This window comes from Odocoileus virginianus, chromosome 8 (assembly GCF_023699985.2).
Source record: "Odocoileus virginianus isolate 20LAN1187 ecotype Illinois chromosome 8, Ovbor_1.2, whole genome shotgun sequence".
NCBI lineage: Eukaryota > Metazoa > Chordata > Mammalia > Artiodactyla > Cervidae > Odocoileus > Odocoileus virginianus.
In genome coordinates, this window is record NC_069681.1 from 75,843,519 (window position 1) to 75,871,447 (window position 27,929).

Here is a 27,929-nt window from a genome sequence, read left to right on the forward strand (position 1 = left end):
GACTCAGTAAAATAAATAGTATTTTTTTTAAATTGGTAGTTCAGTGAAAATAAACAAAAGCAGTTTCCATCTGGTTTGACATTGATCCTGAATTATTTTCAAATCATCACTCTGCCCCCTTTACAAACTAGATCACAAATCTTTTATTTTTATCATTTAAAAGTCTGATTTATTTATTTAAAATAAAAGTTAACTTTTAAAAACAAGCAACACTTCTTTAAATATTCACATACTTCTTCTCCAAACAATAAATCAAAAATATAATTCCCTAAACTTTCATACTTTGATTATAAGCTTAAACATATCAAAATGTACATTAAAAGCATAAGTATATCAGATTTTCTTGGTAGCTCTCTGTAGTCAGCTGAATGATGACCACCTAAAGATATCTGGTCCTAATTCCTAAATCTTATAAATGTTACTTTATAAGGAGCAATGGCCTCTGTTGGTGTGATTAAGGATCTCTCTTTTAAAAAAAAAAAAAAAGCAAAGGCCTTTTAGTTCCTTTAATTGGCTATATCTAATCTTTTATATTTCAATTTTAATTTTTTTTAATTATGAAAGTATGATAACAATCACAGCAGACTTGGAAAATATAGAACAAGGTTACATACAGTTCTACTATGTATTACAATTATTTTTTTAAGTAGATAAATTAAGATTTTTAGTTGGAGTTTCAATATCAAACTCCCCAAAATTAATAGAATGAATATACAGAGAAGTAGGCAGATACAGTAGACCTGAAAAGCAATATGAACCAGTTCAACATAATTAAGATTTACACATTTTCACAGAACAGTAGGATACAAATTCTATTCAAGTTCCCATAGACTGTAAACTAGGAGACACTGGAACATATTCAGGGACATAAAAGCAAGGTGCAAAAATTTCATGGTCTAAAGGTATTGAAATAATACAGAATCTGTTCTCTTATCACTGTGGAACTGTTAGACATCACTATCAAAAGATGATTGAAAATAACCCACATATTTTCAAATGACATTTACCAAGAAAGATCTTTGACTTAGCCATCAAAAACTTCAATAAAGTCAGACTGAAAAAAACACATAGGGTGACTGCAGAGAAGAAAGCTTTTAAGTGAGAAATTAGTATCCAAATGAGAAATTAATATTAAAGATACTTTAAACAAAATCCTATGTAATTAGAAATTAAGTGTCCACTTTTAAATGATGGGTGTTAGATCACAAATCTTGAGGAGGACAGAGGTCACACTAGTCTTTCTCTTACACTATCACAAAGTAGAGCATAACACCTGGAACATATATAATAGGGGCTCAATACATGTTTCCTGAACAGATAAAATGAGCAATAAATGAAAGTTTGTGTACAAAAATTGTAGTCATTCACAGTTTTGCCCAGAATCAAATAGAGACATGCCCAATGCCTTCTGAAAGGGAAATCTGGGGGCAAAAATCACCATCTCAGATAGATAAATAATAATAATAATCTCAAAGTGTGTGCATGCTAGGTCGCTTCAGTTGTGTCCTACTCTTTGCAACCCTATGGACTGCAGCCCACCAGACTCCTCTGACCATGGGATTCTCCAGACAAAGAATACTGGAGAGGGTTGCCATGCCCTCCTCCAGGGGATCTTCCCAACCAACCCAGGGATCAAACCTGAGTCTCTTATGTCTCCTGCATTGGCAGGTGGGTTCTTTACCACTAGCGCCACCTTTTTGGTCTCAGTACACCTTTACGCTATTAAAAATTATCAAGAACCCCAGAATTTTGCTTATACAGGACACACCCATCAATATTTTGGGCTTCCCAGGTGGCACTATCGATGATAGGGAATTTGTCACTCAAGAATTTGGGCAAATTTAGCCTCTCGAGTAACCCTGACTCATACCTGCACCGACCACTTTTCTATAAGAACAGTTAATTGGAACGATTCCTAGGAAAGTCACCTTGGGAAGTGACTTTTCACTGCACTTCATTCTCCTGTTTGGGACCCTCAACCTGCTCACCGGCCTACCTATGGCCACCTTGCTTGGATCAGGTTGTGTACCTAATACAGGCTGGGCCAATTGCATCCTCCCTCCTGGGAATTTGGTACTGGCTGAGGACAACCAGTTGCTTGGCTAATTATCTCTGTAGGAGATATTAGTGGTCATAATAGTGGTCATCATAGAGGGATCATCTCCCACCCGGCCCAGCTGCCCACCAAGAGGAAGAAACAAAGTCGACTGCAGAGAGAGAGAGACAGGCATCAGGGACAAAGCTGGAGAGGGGTCTGCCTGGCTGGGTGGCAGCCACCTGTCCTGGGCCTCAATGAGACATGCCTTTATCTATGTACCTCCCTTCCCACTTCAGCCAGTTTAGGTTGGTGACTTGCAACCCAAAGGTCTTAACGGAGGCAAAGACAGAGCCAGAAGCATCTATGGGTCTTTCCCGAAAGCCAGGTGCCTTAAAGGATTCTGGAGAGCTCTGCAACCCTAGATACACATTTACTCTCTGAAGACTTGACCGGACAAAAACATCTTTCCAATCTAAGGCCAACGAGATTAGGAAATAGTATTTCCTCCAGCTTTCCATCCCCCGAGGGCAAATGTAGAGATGACTGCAGTTGGCAATTGACTCTGTGGGTTAGTATTTGCTGAGGGCACACACCCAGGGACTCGAGCGACAGAAATGCCCCGGTGCCAGGCAGGAGGCTGGCCCATCATGCTTCCAACCACTGGCCTGTCCTCCCTCCTCTAAGTCAGCACTCAGTGGAGCCCCAACCCACCATGACTGGTAGGATGACCCACTTAAAAGTGCCAATTTTTAGCAGCTGGAAACAACAAACATGGAGCTGAAGATGCCAGAGGATGGATTTCTCTTTGTGTGTGCATGCCAAGCCACTTCAGTCATGTCTGACTCTCTGTGGCCCCATGGAATATAGCCCGCCAAGCTCCTCTGTTCATGGGATTTTTCAGCCAAGAACACTGGAGTGGGTTGCCATTTCCTCCTCCTGGGGATCTTCCCAACCCAGGGATTGAACCCACGACTTCCGCATCTCCTGCATTGCAGGAGGCTTCTTCAGAGCAAGGCCACCAGGGATTTCTCTTTACCTGTTTTCATAAGATGCTCTAGGACCAGGGATCCATTCCAAGGATGTAATGCAACAGCCATGCAAAGCTGGTGCAGCTGGAGTGGCGGTGTGACAGTCGGTTAGTCCACACAACTCCCTGGGCCTAGGGTTTTACGGCTGCAGAATGAGAAGGTAGATGTAGACTGTCTTTAATATCCTTTTCATCCTCAACTTTCTACAATCTTTGTGCGCTGGAGAGATTTACACAGAACTTCATCTTGCTTTTATTACTCATAGTTCATCTTCCTCTGACAGAGCAAGCGGCAGCCTGTGCAGAAGTAAGTGGCTCTCTCTTCCAGGATGATTTAAGAGGCGCTGACAACCCCAAGCACCTTCTTCACATTCTGTCACAGCCCAGGCCCAAAGCTTGTCCATCCCAGAGCCAGCCCTGGGATCCGAGCACGGTCTATTGTTGTTGTTCAGTCACTCAGTTGTGTCCAACTCTTTGCGATCCCATGGACTGCAGCACACCTGGCTTCCCTGTCCTTCACCATCTCCCGGAGCCTACTCAAACTCATGTCCTTTGAGTCGGTGATGCCATCCAACCATCTCATCCTCTGTTGTTCCCTTCTCCTGCCCTCAATCTTTCCCAGCATCAGGGTCTTTTCCAATGAGTCAGCTCTTTGCATCAGGTGGCCAAAGTATTGGAGCTTCAGCTTTAGCATCAGTCCTTCCAAGGAGTATTCAGGGTTGATTTCCTTTAGGATTGACTGGTTTGATCTCAAGAGTCTTCTCCAGCACCACAGTTCAAAAGCATCAATTCTTCGGTGCTCGACTTTCTTTACGGTCCAACTCTCACATCCATACGACTATTGGAAAAACCCTAGCTTTGACTATGCAGACCTTTGTGGGCAAAGTAATGTCTCTGCTTTTTAATATGCTGTGTAGGATGGTCACAGCTTTTCTTCCAAGGAGCAAGCGTCTTTTATTGGGATCTGTTGATGGTCCCCATCGAAAGGCAGATACCTACATTCCCCATTGTTTCTCATGGAGTGTATTAGCCTGGACTCCCCTCTGGATTCCCTAGAAATGGCACTGAGAATGGGATTCGGCAGAGGCGCCGTGGCCAGAAGTGTCTGGGGCCCAGGGCATGGCGGTTGCAAACCCGCCTGGGCGGTTGAGTGTGCAGGGGGATCTGCAGGCAGCGAAGGCTCCAAGGGTAGGTGAGGAAGTAGCTCTGAGTCAACTGCACTAGCCACTGACCGACACAGGAGGGGAGTCAGGTCCATTTCTCTCCCCGAGTCTCTTCTCCTCTTCAGGCTGCCCAGCAGGAAGTCGAAGAGCCTCCGATCACCCTCCACAGGTCCCTCCTCCAGTCAGGGAACGCCTGCCCTTAGGCCCTCAGAGATCATCCTGACAGCAAGATGAGGGAAGGTGACCACCCTGGAGACAGTGGCCTGATTCTGCTGTGGCGCAGCTGCCCAGAACCACAGGTGCCCCTTGCATTGCAGGGCTTCACAGCTGCTGCCCTCTGGCCCGGTGGCACCGGCTTCCTTCCTTTCCTGGCTGTCTGCCTAAGAAGACACAGCCCACTATGGCACCTGCCCACCCCAAAGACAAGGCTTGGTTAGAACGTCGCTGGCAGTCCAGTGGCTAAGACTCTGCGCTAACAATCCAGGAGTCCCGGATTCCATCCCTGGTCAGGGAACTAACTAGATCCTGCAAGCTGCAACTAAGAGTTCACCTGCCTCAACTATAACCCGGCACAGTCAAATAAATGCACAAAAATAAATTAAAAAAATAAGGGGGGGGGGGCTTGTGTGTCAGGTTGTACTAATCCCCATTTCTGGTGGCTTCAGCTCTTAAACCATAAAAAAGGAGAAAGGATAACCAGGAAGAGAACTTCCTACTGCTCCTATGGGGGGATTTATTTATCAGTATGGGAGCTGTATGAGGTTTAGGAATAAATGAGCCATCAGATAGCACCCTGAGGTATTATTCTCCGACACAGTATCTTAAACACGGATTCCCCTGCACTGTATTGGAACAGATGTCACACATTACATTAGAGAACCAAGCTTCCCACGGACTTTCTTAGAAGGCTAGGCTTGTCAAATCTTTATCTCATTTGTGAGTGAGGATTAAGGCGTGTTTTGGTAATTTATGTGCGTGTAGATATTAAGTAGAAGTAAAAACAACAACTGAAGCAAAAACCATCCTTAGCAGTGTCTTGAAATCTTCTGAAAAGAAACTGTGGAAGAGCCCGAGGGAACCAGGTGTGTTTCCTATTTCCTGTGGATAAACAGGAAAGGAACACACATGAATGGAGGACCACAAGCATTCCATCATCACCTTTCTCCTTAGTCTCCAGAGCAAACATCTTGTAAAGTACCCGAAGGGCCAAAATTCCAGTTATTCCCAGGGGTTCTCCATGGTCCAGCAGAGGTTTCTGGGTATGTTGCTTGAGTCCCATTAAACCTTCAAGTTTAATTCATCTTGGCTGGTTTCCCTCTACTGTAGATTTCCTTTGCAAGAGAACAGGAACTGGGGGGATTGAAGAACTCTTATTGGGGAGTCTAGCAATGTTGCACCGGGACACCAGCCTGGGGCCGAGGGAAATTCCCTCATGAACCCCAGGGTGGGCCTGGGTTAACTGAAGGCAGGCACAGCTCCTCCAGCACTCAACTCTGGAGAGGGTTTAGGAATCCAGAGACTCCTGCTAATGAAAGGTCTGCTCAACATCCTGGGGCTAAAGATGAACCGATTACCTCCACTGTGAAACAGGAATCTGCAAAGAATTCTGAGCACAAACCTACCGGCAAATCTACCTGCCCATCCTGCAAACAAGGTGTGCTAAAGCCTAACCGTTTGTCTGAACCGGGCCAGTACTAGGTCACAGGAGAATATGGGTTAGGAGTCACAGACATCTAGGTGTGAACCCTGGGTGGGCTACCAAGAGCTGTGTGACCGCACCCAAGACAAGCAGCCTGTCCCCTGCCTCAATGTCCTCGAGTGCAAATGGGAATAAAACAGACTCACACGATCTGGAGCTACTGAGTCTGAAGAAGCTGTAAACGAGTACGTGCGGCCTCATTTCTGCAAGCAGAAATACCACACACTTCTTTCGCTGGGGTTTCGAGGTCCGGGCCTCCTGGTCGGTACACTGACCGGCCCCTGCAGCGCAATTCAGCCCTAAAGGACCCTCCAACCCCGGCCCACCGCACCAACTGGCTCCCCACTCTCTCGCGCCTCCCTCTCTCTCCCATCTGGCGCTCTCACAACACTTTCTAAAACAGAAAGGACTACCGCCCTTTAATCCGTGCTCAACGTCAAGGGCAGAATCGTCACGAAAGTGAGCAGCCCGGCTTTCCGGGCGCGGACGGGCAGGGCTCGAGGGCGGTCCCGGGCAGCGGGCGGGGCCAGCCCCCTTTGCCCAGCCGAATTCCAGATTCGGAGCCTGGGGAACACCCTCTGCCCGAGCGTGTGGGCTACGGCCGACACTCGGGAGCCGCCCGCAGCCCTGGGGGGCCGGAGGCGCGGAGATCGGGGAGGAGGGGTGGGAAGAAGATGGGGAGGGAGGACGTAGAGGAAGGAGGAGGGGAGGGGAAGAGGCAAGGAAGTTGGAGAAAAGGAGGTCGGGGTGGGGGAGGGAGGAAGTGGGGGGAGGAGGCCGTACGAGGGAGGGGAGGGAGGGGAAGGAGGGGAGGTGGGGGTGGGAGGAGGAGACGGTGCGGGGCCCGCTGGCGCTTGCGGGGAGGAGGCGGGGGGAGTGGAGGGGGAGAGAGGGGGAAGGGAGGGAGCGGGGTGGAGGAGGGGCGCGGGGGAGGAAGGAGGAAGTGGGGATCAGTGGAGGGCGAGGGCGCGGACCCCTCCCCGGCTCCCGAGGACCGGTGGATGCCGACCGCGAGCACTGCTCTGGGACAGCGGACCCACTTTGGAAGAGTAGGGTAGCACGGCGGGGCTTTTCTGGACCAAGCAAAAACAAAACAAAAAAGCAAAAACCGACAACAACCAAAGCAAGCGCAGGCCGCCCCGCCCCACCCCGCCCGGGCCTCGGCGGCATTAGCGGGGACGTCGGGAAGCGGGGACCGTGGCCCTCGGGGCGCGGGGGGCACTCCCCGGGGTCCACGGCCGCACCGTCCGGGAACTGGGCTCCGTCAGACTTCCGGGAGGCAGGAGGCTGCTCTTCTCCAAAATCCACCAGACTCCTCTGATGCGCTTTTCTTAACAGTGGAAAACTACAAAAAACAAAAAAACATAGCCATGAAAATAAGGGAGAGAAGAACCCGCCGGCTTCACGTCCATGGAGGCGTTCTGTTGAGTCTTGAAATTCTGAGTCATTGCGGGTGAGCCTTGTGAGCGCCTTTCTAACCCATCCACACTGATGCGTGTGCGTCTCTGCTGTGTTTAACACTGGGTGACGGTGACGTGGTGACATCGTATGAAGTTGATTTGGTGATGATTTTTGCTTTGGTCCGGTTACCTTGCTTCACTTGATAACACGACGTAAACGCATACACGTTGCAAAAAGAAAGGCACAGAAGGAGCAGTTACCTTTTTAACTCTGGTTTAAAATAGATGAGAAGCCCTAAGGCGCTGCCAGCACTGAAAGAATGAAGGGTTAAAAAACCACAATTATGCATTGGCTCCTTCATAGTCATTCTCCATAAGTTAACATTGTAAATCATTAAATAAAAAGGACGAAAACCCTATTCCTTGTTATAAATTTACAGTTTTAGAAAAGGTGTCATTACATCATATGTGCTGAATCACATTATCAGGTCTGTATGTGAGAAAGAATTTCTGCTCTGAAATAGAGCAGCTTTAATGCTTAAGTGCCAAGAAGTGCTTCTTAGGAAATTTCCAAATGCAATCAATTAATACGAAACAGATGCAGTAGGGGGTGCTTACTAAAACTGAAAGCCCTTCTCCCAAAAAAGGCACCCCATTTTCCTTTCAAATGAGCCTGGAAATCATTCATTTTCAATTGGCCAATGAGGATTGACCGTCTCTCCAAAATCAGAATGGGGCATCTTTTCCATGGTAGGTTAATAGGCCCAATTCAGTTTACAAAAATGTCTTTGGGCCAGGACTCATTCACCTGCATAAAATCAAAGACACGGTGATGTGTGTTTTATCACATTGAACAGCAGTAGTGAAAGGATGGATGTTCATGGGAACAGGATGCCCAGACAGAGGTTTCACTGAACCATATCCCAGCTAATGCATGCAGAAAAGTCCCTGGGAGGTAGGTTGTAGGCTGGCGCTCCATCCATCACTCTTCATCATTTTCCAGGCCTGTTTGTTTGCCCTTTGAAGTGTGTTTTAAACTTTTGAATTCGTTATCTGTATTAAAAAATCAGGATATTTCACAGGGAAGGCTGGACCTTTGGCCTCTCTGAAATCTGAGAAGACCTGAAGCAGAGTGGCAGTGTCAGAAGTGACCGTTTGTGTGCCCATGAGCACGCGCACACACAGATACACACACACACACCACTGTTGTCCTCTTAAGATAGTTGTTTGCCCTGTACCCCAAGTTTTCTGACCCCGGACAAACTACTTCATCTATTGTTCAGCCGTTTTATAAGGATCATTAAAGTCATAGGTGGTTTCGACACTCTCTGTCTAGATGTAATGCATGTATAATTAAAACCTCAAATCTTGACTTCCAGAAATTCATCTTGACAGATTCAGCAAATCAGAAACTGAATAAAGACAGAGACAACGGAATGTCCTGACTCCTCCTTGGGGCATTTCCCCAAAATGCAGCAAGACACAGGGGAGCATGTGGTCTCAGCAATTAAACTACATACCTGCTAGGCAACGTTAGGCAAGTTATTTACTATCCTAACTAGCACAAGTTATTTACTATCCTTACTTCCCTGGTGGTTCAAATGGTAAAGAATCTGTCTGCAGTGCAGGAGACCCAGGTTTGATCCCTTTGTCAGGAAGATCCCCTGGAGAAGGGCATGGCTACCCACTCCAGTATTCTTGCCTGGAGAATCCCATCCAGGGACAGGGGGCCTTGGGGGCTACAGCCCATGGGGGTCTCAAAGAGTCGGACACAACTGAGCAACTAACATACCAGCACGATTCTGTAAAGAAATTATCCTTCAATTAAAAATAAGTAAATTTAAAATAAAAAATACATACTAAAACTACCCCTTTGAAAGACTGAATATTGAGTTATTGTATGTGAAAGAATTTTGAACAGCCCCTGGTCCATAGGAACCACCCCAAATATTAATTTCTCCTGCCCTTGGGATTTCAGTTACTAATGCAGGTTCTTGAGAGAGAATTATTACTAGATTCTACTTTAGTAGAATTCAGCCTTTGGTACCTGCAGGAGATTTATCTGGAAACTCATTTATGCTAGTTTCAGGGTCCTGCTCCTAAGATTTTGATACAGGAAGTCTCAAATAGGGCCCTGGGGTTTCACATGTTAACATTTAATTCTGGGGCACAAGTTCTCAGCCCTCAGTCTGACAGTCCCTGTCCTGGACTTGCCCTTGGCTTTCGAGGGAGAGAGGTGGGGATGGAGGCCTGGGCCGAGTCCCAGGCTGTCTCGGCCAGCCTTCTGGTCCTGCAGCTAGACTGGACCCCTCTCTGGATCCCTCCTGCCAGCTCCTGGACTCCCAGGCATTTACTGAGCAGCTGCTGGAAGCACCCTGAGCTGGCATCAAGCACGCAGGACAAATGAAGCGGTTCCTGTCCACAGGGAGCCCAGGGCACTAAATTCCAAGGTCAGGCCTGGCATTTGGGTCCCAGTTTCTGCCTTTCCCTGGTGGCTCAGCCAGTGAAAAATCTGCCTGCAATGCAGGAGACCTGGGTTGGATTCCTGGGTCAGGAAGATCCCCTGAAGAAGGGAATGGCAACCCACTCCAGTATTCTTGGCTGAAGAATCCCATGAACAGAGGGGCCTGGCGGGCTACAGTCCATGGGGTCACAATGAGTTAGACAGGACTGAGGGACTAAAGTTTACACTTCTGCTTCTCCTACGGCCCAGCATGTAATACACACCATTCCAAGTGACGGTGTTCTGCAAGATGCTCCCCAATACCATCAGCACCACCCCTCCCCCCAGCACTGTACTCCACACCACGACAGAGTCACTTCTGCCTTACTCGAGGGCACTTAGCACAGCACTGCTTAGGTGCTTATTAGATATTCATGGAATCTAACTTCTTTGGACAAATCTGTCTTCTGAAAGCTGGTTGATGTTAATTCACTCATCAAATATTTATGAGCCAGGAACTCTTACAGAAACTGGGGATAATAGCCATGAGCCAAATGTAAAACCCCTGCCCACGTGGAACTTCCATTCGAGTTGGGGAAGAAAGGCCATATAAACAAGTGACTTTGCATGCTGGTGTTGGGGGTTGTGGTCTGTACCCTGACATTTGCTGCAATCTTGTTTGCTCTCACTAATACCTCCGTTCCCTGCCAAGTGGCCTTCTTTCCCAATCCCAGTCTACACAATCCTTACTCGTTGGCAGTTCTGTCTGAGGCCAAAGAGCAAACCGGTTATTTTATTGCGTCTTGAATCAAAGTGTCTGCATATCTCCTCTAGGCGTGAACCAAGTTCAGCCATTCGTTTCCACATGCCAGAAGCTTGCACAAAAAGTGAAACTTGGATATTCTCTTACAAAGTCTTAAGAAGAAGTCTTGATAGAAGCCTGGTGACTCTGCTGTTCCATTGTTTGGTCCTGTTATAATATCGCTTTTCTTTTTAAGCTTCTTAGCTATCAGTAAAAGTGTTAGTCCCTCAGTCAGGTCTGACTCTTTGCAACCCCATGGACCCACCAGGCTTCTCTGTCCATGGAATTCTCAAGGCAAGAATACTGGAGTGGGTAGCCATTTCCCTTCTCCAGGGGATCTTCCTGACCCAGGGACTGAATCTGGGTCTCCTGCATTATAGGTGGGTTTTTCACCATCTAAACCACCAGGGGAGCCCTTATTAGCTATTATGCCAAGTATAAAAGTAACTCTGACTACTTTGCATTCATATTCTGTAGCTTAATTTGAGTAGACTTTTAATAATTTATCAGTAAAAGGTAATCTTACCTTTAGATATGTGATTTTGCAGAGAACATTTTGCTGCATTCTTACTGAGCTCTTTGTATTTTTCTGGGTCTGACACTTGTTATAGAGAAATACAAGTCCAATTTTGTCATAAAAATGAGAGAGGATTTCAGTATTCTATCAAGTGAGTTACATCTGAAAATTCAGGTAAAGAAGTATAATTTTCATTTCTTCTCTAAAGAGGCAACTTTTTGTGAAAATGCCCCCAAATGTATTATTTCTATTTCTCTGAATGTGTATATTTTTTATTTTATTCTGCCCCCCCAACCCCCGCACTATGTGACATGCTGGATCTTAGTTCCCCAAACAGGGATTGAACCACACTCCCGACAGTGGAAGAACAGGGCCTTAACCACTGGGATACCAGGGAAGTCCCTGTATATTTTTATATTTGACCTCTATCTGGGATCATCTTTGGCTCTCAATTGCATACATTTTATCATTTCCCGAGTCTGTAAGACTTCCTGTTGAGAAATATGAACTGGGTCAGTGGAAATTGTTTGGGAAGCCAACTCAGACACCTAGGATTTCCTTTATGCTATGAAATGCAAGATAAACAATTTTGATTTGGACATAATATCTTTCTTTAGTCTGGCAACTGGTGAATAAGCAGGTAGAATTAAAATGTGTTGGACCATGGATGATCATCTAGCAAGTGGCCAGTTGCTGCGCTTTGCACAATTTCAGACTGCTCAGAACTGAATTTGAGTCTATATATGGGCACTATTGAAAGTGGCCATTAATAGATTCAACTACCATCAGAGCCACTGGAGTGTTAAAACCATAAGATGTGGCTACTCTGATATCAGAACTCAGGTTATCAGAATTCTTACATCAGGATATTAACACATGGTCCAAACCAGAGCCCAAAGTTTACTAGGAGAACCTGAAAGGAAAGAAAGTACATGCTCTGTTCCTTTCTAGTCCCCTTTTCTCCCACCTGGGAGTGTGGGTTGAGAGGGCAGATGGAATAAGAGTGAAATTTTTTTAACACGTGTCTGTTTATTTATCACGCCAGGTCTTTGTTGCAGCATGCAGGATCTTCTTTAAGGCACGCTGGATCTCCCATTGTGGCATGTGAACTTTTAGTTGCGGCATGTGGGATCTAGTTCCCTGACCAGGTGTGGAACCCAAGCCCCTTGCTTTGGGAGTTCAGTCTTAGCTACTGGACCACCAGGAAAGTCCCCAAGGATGAAAATTTTGAACCTAGGCCATGCAAGCCACGATAATAATTGTGAGAAATCTGCTTTTATTTTAACCGACATTTCCCCTCGGTGAACTGACATTTAGTGATTGGAATATCTGGAACGCACACTATAACTTGGGTGTCTTTAGGCTAAAGGTTGAGACAGGAGAAGGTGAGGTACAAGGGCCTCAGGTGACACTTGTAAAGGGGACAAAACATGCAAATTTCACAGGCAAAACAAGGTAGCTTTTCCAGTTCTAGACTGTGCTGAACTGCTCTGGAGTAAGGCATTGTTTATCAAGTCTAGGCTTTCATCCCCCTTAATAACGTTGTCAAGGGCTCCCCACCACCTTTTCAGTAAGATCGTTAACAAGCACGCTGGGACTCCTGCACTCACTGTTAGGGACTGATGATAGGATTTCTCCTGTAGTACAGACGTGCATAGATTTCTTCACTCTCCCACTCTTATGATGTTTTAGAAACTGAGCTGTTCAAGGTTGTGTTTGAACACTTTTTGAACAAGAACTTTAATTAAGCGATCAAAAAGCTCTAGCTCATGGTTTTTAATAACTGAAACCAGTGTCTATAATTTTTCATATCTAAAATCTATAGACACTATTATCAGCCTTGCTAGCTTCTTTTACTTTCAACTTGTAGAGAAAGTTTTCCTTCTTCTTCAGTTGTCTTTTTCACATCCGGTAGGACCAGTTCCTGTGATTATCATCAGTTGGAGGAAACCCATACACCACAGAGGGCAACATGAACTCGCCAAGTTGCCAAGAATTCTAGGGATTTTCTTTCTTCCCTAGTCATTGTCACAGCCAATGCCTTTTTTGGGGGGCCGCACTGGGTCTTAGTTTTGACATGTGGGATCTAGTTCCCTGACCAGGAATTGAACCTGGGCCCCCTGCACTGGGAGCTCAGAATCTCTGCCACAGGACCACCAGGGAAGCCCTGCCAACATCTTCTTGAAAGATGTGTCTTCATTTCATTGCCATATTAGGTGGCTAAGAATTTTCTGGTCAATTTGGTAAACTTTGGACTATCTTAGAATTTAATTGGCTCAATTAAATGGCCAAAGGATCCATATTTGTACATATGGGTGACCATATGTACAAATACATGTGAATGTATTTGTCAATGATACAGTCTGACTGTAGCAGGTGGGCCAATCCTCCTGTTAGTCTGGGGATGTGTTTGTGTGAGCTGCTTTATTTTTGTTTGTATGGTGAGGGCTACCGGCATGGGTAAATTTCCAAACTGCCCGAGAAAATGGGAGAACCTAATCAGAAAACACACAGCTCTAGCTGAAAAATAAAATATAAAATAAAAAAATAATATAATAAAATAATAAATACATAATATTTCTTTATTTTTAATAAATTTATAAAAATTAAAATAAAAATTTTATAAATAAAAATTTTAAAAAATTAAATTTTATTTATTATTTATTAATATAAAATAAAATAATAAAATAAAAATAAAAGAGATTGGGTTGTTAAAGGAACTACAATTGTTTCACATGCAAAGCATAAAGCAGGGGCAAGAACTAAGGTGGTTCCAACCAACTTCTATGATTATTTTATTGAATTGGAGAGACTATGACTAAGGGGAAACTTTTGTTTAGAAGCAATCATTGCCATACAGTGATTACTAGCATGAGCTGGTATAAGGGTGCATCCCAGGCTGCCAGTGTGTAGAACAAGCTTGTTCAATCACCCACTCTAGTCCCTTCCTTCTCTACCATTTTGTTTCCAGTATGAACATCTAAGTAAAGAGAAAAAAGTGAATACTTGGAAAGTCAGTTTTCACTCAAACATAAGAAAAAATTTCAAATGTCAAGTGGGCTTAGATGTGGATCTTGCCACTTACGGGCATTTTTTTTCATAGTTAGGATGGAGGTGGGGGTGGTCAGAGGGGCACAAATCTGCTTCATGAATTTCACCTCGAAAGCTAGAGCTATCTTTCAAATAGACTTTTCTGCTTCCTAGTAACTGGACTGTAGATTTATCATGAGAAAAATTTTCTACAAGCTTTCCCGAATATATATATATATTAAAATTTTTTATTTATTTATTTTTGGCTGTGCTAGGTCTTTGTTGCTGTGCAGGTTTTTCTCTTGTTGCCATCTTCCTGGACCAGGGGTCAAACCCATGTCCCCCTGTATTGGCAGGCAAATTCCTAACCACTGGACCACCAGGGAAGTCCCCTGAGTATATTTTTATTTTCACTTTGTTGGCTTGGGAACAATGAGTAAACACTAAATGATTTCCCCCCTTCATCTAGATTGTGGACCATTTGGTAACAGAGCTTAAGAGACTTCCAAAATGAATAAACACCTACTGCTATTTAAATAGCCAACCTTCAAACTGATTCAGAAACCACCCAGGCAGGTATTCTGAGTCCCTGTGTGATTCTAGACGTGGCGCTGACCTTTCTTCAGGCCAAAGGGAAGTTAATGTTTCTCCCTCCCATTAGCTCGTGGCGGTGCCTTGAGAGAAGAAAAAAAATAGATATGACAAAGTCCAGTGCAGAATTTTTAAATGCTACAGGAAAAACCAGGTAAGAAGCACTCATCTTTTGTGAAATGTAGCTGCCATGTGAAAGACCCAGGGCACGCTGTCTTCTTGGCTCAGGGACACACAGATCCGACTTCCTAGAATTCAAAGCCAAAGGCAGGAACAACACAGTGGAAGGTTTTAAGAAAGGACACAGGCTGTCCTTTTTAGACCCATGAGGCAAATGCTGTTCTTTTCTGATGTCTCTGGAAAGAAACTGTGGTCCACATAAAGATGTCTTATTGCTGATGCTGCCAGAAAGAGAACTCGGTGTTCACATGGCAAAAACGTGTTTTCAGATGCAATTTCACCTCAAAAAGTGAGCACTCCTAAAGGAGGCTTTGGCTCCATGTCATTACAGGCTTTGGGAGGGGAGTCTGGCTTCATCTTTTGTCCTTCTCACCTGTTGCTCCTTCTCTAAAACATGCATACTCATGCCAGGTGAGGTCTCTTGCTGGTGGGACGTGTGCGTGCATACTCTGGGCTGGAGCACCTGTCCCCGAGCACGAGTCCTTTGATTACACACAGTTGTCTGATGAGCCAGTTGGAAGCATCTTCCACCACTTCACAGACATGCTTAATCTGAAGTCGGCCTGGCTAGAATTCTAGCCACAGAGAGACCAAGCCTTCATCAAGGAGGAATTGTCTAAAAGGGAGCAGGCAAAACTTAAGTGTTCATTTCTTCTTGATGGGAACACCATGCTATACACAAAACCCCACAGAGGTAAGAAGATGGGAAATGGGCTTTGCCATGGATGCACCTTCAAGAGGTGATTAAGGTGCTGCAGGCGGCTAGCCAGCTAGTCTTCATGGAAAACAGAAGGAGGTGGAAGGGGGACTTCCCTCATGGTCCAGTGGCTAAGACTCTGGCTTCCAATGCAAGGGGCCCGGGTTCAATCCCTGGTCAGGGAACTAGACCCCACATGCCACAACTAACGTTCATATGCTGCAACTAAGACCCAGTTCAGTCAGATAAATAAAAGATATTTAAAAAAAAGGAGGTGATGGGGTGCGGGAGTGCATTCCCAAGTCACCCTTTAGAGTTTAAGTCTGCCCCTCAGATGTGGGAATGTGCTTTGCAGTAGCTACCAGAGGTGGAAGGAAAAGTTTAAAGGTTTGTTTGGGGTTATGTTTCACTGGTTGGTTGGTGTTTTGATCTTGCCAAAGTAGCCATCTGGTTTGAGAAACATAATTTAGAAAGCACCAATGCCTGCCTCCAGATGAAGGTACTCTTAGATTCCCATGGAAGCTTTGGAGAAGTAAACATTTAATTTGCTTATTATGCTTTCATTAGTTTATCCAACCAACTTCACAGAGCACCTGTGATGTCCCAAGGCACTTGGCTTACTACTGGAGACACCCTCATGGAGACCCTAATCCTGGCCTAGGCAGCCTCTGGCCCATTCTCCATGCAGGTTCTGCACTTGTGGTTCCAGGCAAATTTACCTGGACATCAGAATCAGAGAACACTGATTTCTTGAACTCATCAACAACCTATTCTCACCCACAATGCTGTCTAGATATAAGAGATTCCAGTGACCTATTTTCAAAGACTTCATTTAGAAATACACTTGGAAAAATAAATAAATAAAAATACACTTGGAGGATCTCCCTGGTGGTCCAGTGGTTAAGAATCCACCTGCCGATGCAGGGGACATGAGTTCGATCCCTGGTCTGGGAAGAGTCCACCTGCCTGGGGGCAGCTAAGCCCGCGTGCCTAGAGCCTAGAGCCTGGGCTCTACGACAAGAGAAGGCACCACAATGAGAAGCCCTCGCATCACAACTGGAGAGCAGCCCCTGCTCTCAGCAATTAGAGAAAGCCTGTGCATCCAAAAGAATAATAATAAATTAAATAAAGAAAGAAAATTTTAAATACATTTGAAAAACAAAAAGTAAAACAGCAGACTTTTTAATTCTGAAATGAGGTGTGTTCCTGGGCACCTGTCTCTTTTAGGTTACCTGCTACAGCAGAACAGAAAAGGGGAGGGAGAGGAGAGCCCTGCTGGGGTCCTCAGTTCATCATCTTAGAATCATAATCCCGCATCTCCACCTATGAGAGGTTTAGGAGGCCACCACCCATGAAAGGCCACAGAGGCAAATCCAGCTGTTGTGGCTCCTCACAGTGTAAGCAGATAGACTCGTTTTTTCACAGGAGAAAAAGCCTCACAGATAACAAGACTAGCCAGAGCCTGGATGCAGCGGTCAAAGTCTAGTCTTGAGATGACCTGTCTGGGATTGGCAGTGGGCTCTGGCCAGTCACCTTATGACTCTGGGCTGCGTTGTCCTCACTTGTAAAACAAGAGCTTCGTGCTGGATGACACCTCACAGCCCTTCTCATTCGAACCTTCTAGCATCTGTGCAAAAGGGGGCACCAGGCAGGGTGTTTTGCAATTTTAATTCATTGATTGGGCAGTCCATCAATGATTGAAGTTGCTTCAATGCTGAGATTAGAATAGCTGAGATTAGAATAATTGTGGTGAGGCTTCGAGGTTAATGATTAAAATAAATGAGCCATTCACACCTCTGCCAGTGATCTCCTTTCAACTCTCAACAGGAGAACAAACAGCAAACAGTGATGAATTAGTTCACAAGCAAAGATTATTTTTGGCAATTAGAAGAGTCAGACGCTTCTATTTACACATATACCCATTACATACGTAAATAGGTGTATACATTTATAACTGTATATCTCCATGCTCCCATTTGTCATTAAATGTGAATTTTCCCAAAAATTTATAAATAATAAAATTATAATAGTATGTGTTATATTTATTGAGCACATATTATGTGCCAAGCACTGTTGAAGAATTTATTTACATTGTCAATAACTTCTTAAATAATATTTATTTATTTATTTATTTATTTATGGCTGTGCTGGGTCTTCGCTGCTACCCACGTTTTCTCAAGTTGCAGCGAGCAGGGGCTACTCTCTAGTTGTAGTGCATGGGCTTCTTATTGCAGTGGCTTCTCTTGCCATGGAGCATGGACTGTAGGGTGCGTGGCCTTCAGTAGTTGCGGCCCACATGCTCTAGAGCACCAGCTCAGTAGTTGAGGCACACACTAGCTTAGTTGCTCTGTAGCATGTAGGATCTTCCGGGATCAGAGATCCAACCTGTGTCCCTTGCATTGCAAGGCAGATTCTTAACCACTGGACACTGAGAAAACCCTGTCAGTAACTTCTTTTCATTAATTTCTTCTGTTTCCAGTCTTAATACCCACAGTTGATTTCTCAAAATATGGAAGTTCATTAAGTTTATTGCAAACATCTCACCTGGCAGGCATAACTCTTTGAACGTAGAGGAACGATATTTCATAAAAAGGCCTCCAATTTTTCTGAACTTTTGGGCAAAGCCTTGCTGGACAAGCACAAATTTGATGGTGTTTATGTCCAGCGGTGGCGGTTCTGCCTCTAAATAACTCTCTTTGAGAGAGAGAGAGAGAATCTTGGAGCTTATGGAGAGTGGGAAATATTTTCATCTCTACTGAGATCTGGGGGAAAAAAAATCTCACTAAGGTTCAAGGAAAATTTTCCTGGCACTGAGGGTTATATTTGATAACTTACTATGATATTTGAATCACAGCTTCTGGACACAGATTATAAAATAAATTTTTACAGATCTGAGACAATTCAGGTGTGGGTCTTTCTTGCTGGATCATACACAATCCATACTAGGACTGAAACTTCATGGGATCACTATTTTCCTTTCTGTCTGCCCATGCAGAGCAGCCAAGCAGTGATGAAACATTCAGTAGCATAAGGGACGTGTTTCATATTATGATGATTATAATTCTACATGTTTTCCCAAAATGTACAAATATAAAATGTGCTATGTTCTACTCATATGCTTGCATATGGAAAACAGAAATAAAAATTGTTTACTCTGGCTACAACAAATGTCATTCTCTTGCTTGGTGGCTTTTGAGTTCCTTCAGCCAAACCAAACACATAGCTTCTCAAGATACCAGAATCTGCATTTAATCCAGTAATGAGTTTCTCACTCCAAGTATCTCTCTCTTTTAATGACTGCATTGTTAAACAAGAAATGGATAGTCAACTTTCCCAATAGCAGCAGTATTAGTTGTTGCTGTTTCATAAGTAATTTAGGAAAGCAACTGAAGCATAAAGAAGCTAAATTATTTATTACAGTAGTCTCCTCTCCTGGACATCGTAATAATCTTCAATAGTAATGCCTTCCTTACAAGTATATAGTTAGGAAATTGAAGTCAAGGGGTTAAATTGATAAATTAAACAGTTATGAAATGTTTTCAGGTAAATAGTTGATTTTATCCTCAAACAAAAAGACTGCCTCGTTTCCTGCATGCATTATCTAAATATTTATCTAACATGTATTGATGTATTCTTAACTGTTGTAGTGCATTCATGCATGCTAAGTTGCTTCAGTAGTGTCCTACTCTTTTGCGACCCCATGGACTATAGCCCACCAGGCTCCTCTGTCCATGAGATTCTCCAGGCAAGAATATTAGAGTCAGTGGCCGTGCCTTCCTCCAGAGGATCTTCCCTACCCAGGGATCAAACCCGAGTCTCTTATGTCTCCTGCATTGGCAGGTGGGTTCTTTACCATTAGCACCACCTGGGAAGCCCAATTATTGTAATGTCTTCTTTAAATGATTTGCTTTGAGAGTTATACACAGCATGATTCAGTTTTCCTAAATCAAGTGCAAGCTTCAGTTCAGTTCAGTCGCTCAGTTGTGTCCGACTTCATGACCCCATGGACCGCAGCATGCCAGGCTTCCCTGTCCATCACCAACTCCCAGAGCTTACTCAAACTCATGTCCATCGAGTCAGTGATGCCATCCAACCATCTCATCCTCTGTTTCATCCTTCTGACAAAACGTGGTCCACTAGAGAAGGGAATGGCAAACCACTTTAGTATTCTTGCCTTGAGAACCCCATGAATAGCATGAAAAGGCAAAAAGATAGGACACTGAAAGATGAACTCCCCAGGTCGGTAGGTGCCCAATATGCTACTGGAGATCAGTGGAGAAATAACTTCAGAAAGAATGAAGAGATGGAGCCAAAGCAAAAACAACACCCAGCTGTGGATGTGACTGGTGATGAAAGTAAAGTCCGATGCCGTAAAGAGAAATATTGCATAGGCACCTAGAATGTTAGGTCCATGAATCAAGGTTAACTGGAAGTGGTCAAACAGGAGATGGCAAGAGTGAACATCAACATTTTAGGAATCAGTGCAGCCTTGCTGCTGCTGCTGCTAAGTCAGGTCATTCGAATCCGACTCTGTGCGACCCCATAGATGGCAACCCACCAGGCTCCCCCGTCCCTGGGATTCTCCAGGCAAGAACACTGGAGTGGGTTGCCATTTCCTTCTCCAATGCCTGAAAGTGAAAAGTGAAGTGAAGTCGCGTCTGACTCTTCGCGACCCCATGGACTGTAGCCTACCAGGCTCCACCGTCCATGGGATTTCCCAGGCAAGAGTATATCAGTGCAGCCTTACCCATCACGAATTCGGCGACTACTGTAGTGAGGGCAAGACTGCCAGGATTCAGCAGTGCCCTGCAGTAATGGAAAACCAGTGGTAAGAACTGCACCTTGCCTGGAGCTGGTAAATTGGGCAGTTTATAGGTTAACTCAAAACGTATGGTTAGTAGAGGGGCTTCCCTGGTGGTCTAGTGGTTAAGACCATGCTTCCTGTGCAAGGGGCACAGGTTCAATCCCTGGTCAGGGAATTAATATCCCACATGCTTCATGGTGCAGCCAAGAAAAATTTTAAAAAGTAATACTTTTTAAAAGATATATTTACCAAAAAAACACACCAAACTATGGCTAGTAGAGACGTGTCCGATGTGGATGTTGTCTGGGAGCTAGGCCACTGGGCAGCCAGAGTAACTCAGAAGAAGACACTAGTTCTGATACATTTCTTTTCAGCCAAACAAGAAAGAGTTTAGGCATAGATCATTAGGCAAATGAATCAACAAAAAGAGTATAGGAGATTCGTTGCCTGGTTCAGCTATCACTTCTGTAGGGCATTCCACATAAAATCTGCACAGGTAACCCTGATTTCTCAACTGCTCGCCCAGAGAACATCTTGATTCAAAGAAAGCGAAAGTTGCTCAGTCATGTACCACTCTTTGCAACCCCATGGACTATACAGTCCAGGGAATTCTCTAGGTCAGAATACTGGAGTGGGTAGCCTTTCCCTTCTCCAGGGGGTCTTCCCAACCCAGGAATTGAACCCAGGTCTCCCATATTGCAGGCGGATTCCTTACCAGCTGAGCCACAAAGGAAGCCCATCTTGATTCAAGGAGTATGAAAATACCTGAAGTTTTTCAGTTTTTTCAGCCATCTTCATAAATGAGCATCACCTCTTCCTATGTTTTCTGGAACTAGTGACACTAATATCATCCTCCTGATGCCTGGGGAATTTTTTTGGACTCTGTCCCTTACTGTCCATATTTCAGCTACCACTCTCTGACCCAGCCTCCCAATTCTACCTTCCCTGACCACCAGGAGGACACCCTGCCTGCATGGCCATTTTGATCACTGCCCACCTCCTGTTCAAAATATACAGTGGCTTCTGCTTGCTTTAGCACCTGTGCCCTCCGCCTGACCCCTCGCTGTCTCCAAAGGCTGAGCACCTTTTCTATTCCTGAGCTAATCTATTTATTATCTCCCTCTGTGCTTGGCTTATAAATAAATCCTGAGCCCAAGTCTTACCAATTGCTATTTCCCCCATCCTGGAAAATTTGCATTTCCTCCCCCCAACACACCGCATCCTTAAGCCACGCCCATTGTTCCTTTTGCATCTGACTAGGCCGGTTTGCACCCTCACCAGTAGGGGGCATATCTGCGATAGGGGCATGAGGTCGTGAGAGGCCCCCTCTCCATCCCCCTTGAAGGGTGAATAAGCACCCAGTGACTGGATGAAGGTACGCGTGAATGAATATTGGAATGGCAGAGGCTGCTCCGGTGCTAAAGTGACATTGCTTTTCAGCAATAGAAAAAGCTAGCAATATTTTTCCAGCACGCAATAAAGAAAATGCTGTATTGAAGCAAATGAATATTTCTTAAGATTTTGTAGAGTGCAATAGGAATTGCTCTCTAAATGATGTATGGAAATAGAAGAAGCTGAAAAGACAGTGGAGAGATGAATGTGACTAATATTTCCCAACAGACAAGGAGGGGATATAAATTTGTGATGGGAGATACCATACCACCGCCTTCACACACCCACACACGATGCGATCTTTGAGTAGGATTAGAAAAGCCTGATTCTGTAAGCCAAAAGAGGAGGCACGACTAACTGATTAATAGGTTAGGCCAAAAGACAGCTCCCAATGGCCCACCGGCCCTACCCCCAATTAAAGTAACTTCCAGAAATAACTCTTCTTCAGATTGAATTATCTATGCAAATGATTTTTTAAAAATTTTCTTTATTATTTGTTTATTTATCTGACTGCGTTGGGTCTTAGTTGTGGCATGTGGAATCTAGTTCCTTGACCAGGGATCAAGGGCCCCCTCATTGGGAACCTGGAGTCTTAGCCACCAGACCACCAGGGAAGTCCCTCAAAAGATTCTTTATTAATAATCTACATCAGGATTTGGCAGACTTTTCATGGGCCAAATCCAGCCCACCTCCCACCTCTGAATGGAATACAGCGCACCCCTTCATTTTTGTATTGTCCATGGCTGGTTCCCACCATAAGGACCTGCCTGAGTAGTTGTGACAGAGACCCTGTGATCCACAAACTAAAATGGCCTTTCAGGGGAAAAGTTTGCAGGTGCTTGACCTATGTGATCTAAGGATATAGTAATTTGATCAGAAGTGCCATTAACTTGCTTTCTCCAGTGGGAGTGTAATATGGTTGGATAGATTATTTTCTGATATAAGTGAGGGATTCACACCTCCCTTCCTTCTTACCAGGGGTAGACCTGGGACCTGGAATCTGGTTGGCTGGCTAAGGGAACAGTAACCTCCAGTTACCAAGGAGAGTAACCAACTTGTCCTGGTTTTCTGGGAATTGTCTTGGTTTTCAAACTAAGCCCCTTGTTTTGGGCAAACCAGGACAGTCAACCACCTTGACAAGTAGTGAACAGTGTCTGGGGCAGACTGACAGGGTCAAATCCTACTTCTGTGACTTTATGCTATGTAGCTTTGAGTAAGTTACTTAACCTCTCTGAACCTCAACTACCCTATCTGTGAACTGATTCTATTCTGAGGAGAGATTGTAAAGATTAAAGGACATTATACACAGAAAGAGTCCAGCATAGAACAGGCACTTATTAAATATTCATTCCCTTCCTACCCTTCAGATGATTATCAGCTAATATTTTTACCCAATCTTTTTTTTTCCCCAATCTTTAGCCAAAATTCATTTTTTCATAAAATTATCAGAAGGGAAATTTTAAAATACTGTTCTATGCCCTCTATTTTCTAATGATGTTGTTTCTTTGCCCCTTACATATAAATACCCAAATAAACAAATAATTTGTACGGCAGTGAGGCAAGTAGTCTGCCCATGCAAAATTGCCTGGTTTTCAATTTGATAACTGTTCTATATTTTAAACATAAACACTTGGAGACAAGTGGTGGTTGAATTCTGTTTTGTCCAACTACAGATACAGCCCAAGAAGGTCCACCGTACCCAGCCAGTTAAAGTACCCTGTGATAGGAGATCCTGGTGGTCCAGTGGTTCAGACTCAGTGCTTTCACTGTGTGGCCTTGGTTCAATCCCTAGTCGGGGAACAAAGATCCCAAAAGTCACACGGCGCAGCCTCCCTCAAAAAAAAAAAGGTAGCTTGTAATGCCTTGGATCCATGACCAGATCCAGAACTTCTGGTCAGGGGCTTTTTCTTACCTGGTATTGTGTGCCTCTAATGGAGAATGTTGATAGAAAGCAAGTTGATAGAGGCTGTGAGTGCCACCTCACTCATGGTTCCTCTGATGGATCACTGTGACCCGAGTGCTAAGTGGACCAACACGCTCATTAATTTTTTAAAGAGGTTAATAATACACAGATAGCGGTGTCAAATCTGATAGCAACCTACATGCCATCCAAAGTACCCCAGATGAGATCAAAGGGACGAGACAACATTAACCTCATTCCAACTCAGCATTTTAACATCTGGTGGGTTAGCAAATGTGCAGGATGGAATTCAATAATGTGTACTTCTGTAATAGTTTATACTCCCAATTACACTTAAAATCCTAGTTGGTCCCCAACAAATTCAATTTCTTTAACCTGTAGTTATAGGACTTTGAGAAATCCATTTTTTTTTTTTACTAAATGAATTGGACAAATCAATTCAAAACTATCAGCATTTTAATTTAATATCCAGATTCTTAGTAAATGTACAGAATGGAATTAAATAATTTGAAATTCTATGGTAATGTGTAACCTAAAAACTTCCAAATACATACACAATCCTAGCTGATTTCCAATAAATTCAATTTACTTGAGGCTGTGGACATGTGATTTTAATGAATCAAACTTTTTAACGGAATTAATTGGTCAAATCAGCCAAAACTTATAAATTCAGTGAAAATATGTCAGGGGATTGGCTGATTTGAATGGCTAATGCAGCAAAATAAGTCAGATTAGAAGCTCAGAATACAGACTGCTTTAATTTGATTTAAACTGTAGACATCTGTTTGCCTTTTTGATTGGGACAACACCAAAAAGCACTAGTTTCCAAACTTGGCTGATCTACATTAGAATCACCTGGGGAGCTTTCAAAACGTCCAAAGCCCAGGCCACACCACAGACTGTTAAATCAGAATCCTTGTGGGTGAGACTCGTGCATCAGTCCCTTTGTAAGTTCTCCAGGTGACTGGAATCACTGGCATCAAGTTCAAATAATTAGGGGTGAAGCCACCATAATATGTTTTGGTGAAAACCCAAGTTGGGGGAGAAAACACTTTGTAGTAACATACAGTAATTATATTAATAACAAGCAAATTGTTTATTATACAATTTGTTATTGTTATGTAAAAATAGCTCACTATTTACTGAGTTCTCACCAAGTGCCAAACATTGTGCCGGATTTTACATGGATTATTTTATTAAATTCTCACACTTGACCGAGAAGCCTTATGAAGCTGATTATTTTACCTATTTTACAAATGGAGAAATTGAGGCACCAGAGGTTAAATACTTGCCGAAAGACACACATCTAGCCAGTTGTCAGGTGAGGGCTGGCACAAAGCAGTGTGAGTTCAAAGCCTGTACTTAAATGATTTTTGAAAACTGGTGACTTGAAACTCCGGGCTCTGTAGGTCTTTGAACTTCACATTCTTATTTCTTTGCAGGCATTGCTTTGGGATTTTGTTGTGTTTTTCACTTTTCTTTGTTTCTGGATGCAAAGGCCTTTCCAAACAGTGCACAAAAGCAATTTCTGATGCCCCCGGGGAGGGAGGTAGCCTGACTTTATGCATATAATAGGCAGAGGAGTTAATATTCCACCTTAGAGCTCCTCTCTGGGGAGTTTCTAGCAGACTTAAAGCTCTCTCAGGCCATTGAAAGGGAACCTGAAACAAAACCTCCACCTCAAGGAAACGGACGTATTTGCTAAAGCATGTTTAAATTTTAATCTAAAAAGAGTAACAACATAATGGGGCTTCCCATTCACCGCAAATCTGGTTATTTCACAAAATCTTCACTGTTGACCTGTCAAGCTGGATAGGTTTCTTTCAAGTGTTTTGAGTTTTGTTTGTTTTGTTTTTGAGGCCTCCTAAATAACATCAAATAACATACACTCAGTACCAGCTGAAATCTTAACATTTAGCTGATAAACGTTGACAGTTTTTTGGTTGCACAATGAAAAACAAAAAGAAGAAAGATGAAAATCTAATGTCACGGTCATTGGCAGCCGTTTCCTGTGACAATTATGGCGCTGTACACTCATTTCTTAATGGTGTCTTCTCTGTCCTTTGCACATAAAAGCTGAGAGAGGAGCTGAAACTAACCCCAGAAGTTCCCCCAGGACCAAGGCCAATCGTCAGAGCAGAATCTGGGCCAATCTCAGCAGTTGTGTTTTTTTTCTTCCGCCCACTTACCTCAGGAGAGCAGTTTGTCTCCTTCCAAGGACCCGCCCACCCCCAGCAACTTCTGGGTGGGGTTCGGGCTCTGCCAGCAGCCCCCAGGCTCACTGCCTGGGTGGGACCGGCCGGGGTCCTGCCACCCAAGACAGGGCAACTTGACCTTGACCTTGGAAGGCACCGGAAGTTCTTCTGGCAGCAGGCACCAGGGAGGGGCTGGGGGGAAGCGACCTGTCCCTTGGAAGGCAACTGTACCCAACTTCGAGAAGCGGGAGGACCCTGGGCTCCAACAACGCTCTGCGCCCCCAGTGTCACCTCCCACTCTCCTTTGGGGGAGAAGAGCCTGGGGCTGGGGGCGACCAGGACCCATCCCTGTTTCCACCGCTTGTGGGCAGAGCAAGGGGTCCGTTTAAATTTCCTTTTAGGCGTCTTTCTTAAAAGACTGAACTTGTGGGAATCCCATGGAAGTCCAGTGGTTAATAGGACCCGGCGCTCTCACTCCGGCGGTGCGTTCGATCCTTGGTCGGGGAACTAAGATCTTGCAAGACTCACGGTCAAAAAAACAAAACAAACAAAAAAAGATATAAAAAGGAACTTGCCATGGTGCTGTCTAAATAAGACAGGTTTTCAAGTTTTAGGAGTGTGGTCAGAGGAGAATGTGAGTCTTGTCACTAGCAGGAAACTCTAGAGAAAAATATTTTAAGGCGATGATGTCAAAAGACTGAACGACTCTCTGGGGTCAGGCCAGGCACCGAGACCCCCGAGAGGTGGAGTCAGCTCTGCGCAGAGAGGGGGCCCGTCCCCCCTCACCTCGGGCAGAACAGGGGATCCCTGGTGCTGGCCGTCGTGGAGGCAGGCAGCGATCAGGCTCCTCCATAGCCCCGGGGCGCACGGTGCAGGGGGCTCCGCGCCGGCAAGGCGGCCTCGGTGGGCTCTGGGCGCTCTGCGCGGCGGCTCCGAGCCCGCGAGGCGGCGGCTGGCGCGCTTCCCGGCGGCTCCCGGCTGCAGCTGCCGAGCTATTTGCAGCCTCCACATCCTGAGAGCCGAGACCAGGCCGCTCCCCGGGGCGACTGGGAAGTGGGAGGCCAGGCGGGGCCTTCCTGGATCAGGAGTGGGGACCAGGCAGTTCGGAAATAGCGAACTGCAGGGTCCGCAGGGGCTTCTGCTGGGGCTGCCCCGGGGGAGTCCTGAGCCTCAGCCGCCCCTACGCCTCGTCAGAGCCCCAGAATGAGGGTCAGCAGGTGGGTGACCAACCCAGCTGGAAAATGAGCGAACTTCCCGCTGCAACGCCCCAGAGAGGCCTTTCCAGACGGTCCCCCCACCCCGCCCCGGCCCCGTTCTCCCACTTCCATCACTCACCTTTATCAGCATATCCTGAGCAGCATCCGAAGTGCTCTTTCTTATGTTGTTTGTTTACTTGTTCGTTGTTGGCCTCCTCCAGGAACGTGCAGGCTCCTAGAAAGTCCTGTGGAAGACGCCTGTCTGTTCTGCTTGCTGATCGCCGGTCTCCAGGGCCAAGGAGGGGTGCCTGGCTCCTTTGTAAGAGAATGAAGGGATCCGGAAGGAGAGGCGGCCTGCTGAACCATCAACTAGCCGGATTTCTCACCTTTCCATTCCGAGGAGGTGTTGTCATCAACCTTTAGAGAGAAACTGGATTGATTTGGGGGGTAAGGAAGTTCATTCTCCCTGGCTTTATATATATTTTCCAACCCACTGCTAAATGTTAGTGGTCTTTAGTGTCTTTATGTGATGTATACCACTTGTCAGTATTTATTTAATGTAACCTATGTCATTTAAAGAAGGTTAAATTATAGGGTAACTAGAGAGTGACAATAATATAATTTAAGCACTATCATTTAGAGGAAGATTTCCACCCTAAAATTTGGTTAAAATACATTTGAGACAGACACTGTTAAATTCATTGCACAAATTTTACTTTGTGACAGCTCCAACATAGTCTGTTGTATTTAATAAGAATTCCTGCCCATAAAAGAAGATTTAATGACATTAATGAAATTGCCTTTATGTATTAATGGAACCGAAGAAGTCTTAAC

General features: G+C 44.8%; 1 protein-coding gene across 2 annotated transcripts; it reads right to left on the reverse strand.

The window, feature by feature from the left end:
* Window positions 1-474: 474 nt before the first annotated feature.
* LOC139036356 (proline-rich protein 36-like) lies at window positions 475-27,320 on the reverse strand. 2 transcript variants are annotated; one of them, XM_070471752.1, is made up of 2 exons: window positions 27,235-27,320; window positions 475-7,272 (listed from the first exon to the last, which is right to left on the reverse strand). In XM_070471752.1, the coding sequence occupies exon 2, from the start codon at window positions 7,095-7,097 to the stop codon at window positions 5,952-5,954; it is 1,146 nt and encodes a 381-aa protein (XP_070327853.1). In that variant the 5' UTR covers window positions 7,098-7,272; window positions 27,235-27,320; the 3' UTR covers window positions 475-5,951. The 2 variants fall into 2 exon arrangements, with proteins under 2 accessions (XP_070327853.1, XP_070327851.1); XM_070471750.1 differs by lacking the exon at window positions 27,235-27,320 and having other exon boundaries at window positions 475-5,326; window positions 6,074-7,592.
* Between the last annotated feature and the right edge of the window lie 609 nt (window positions 27,321-27,929).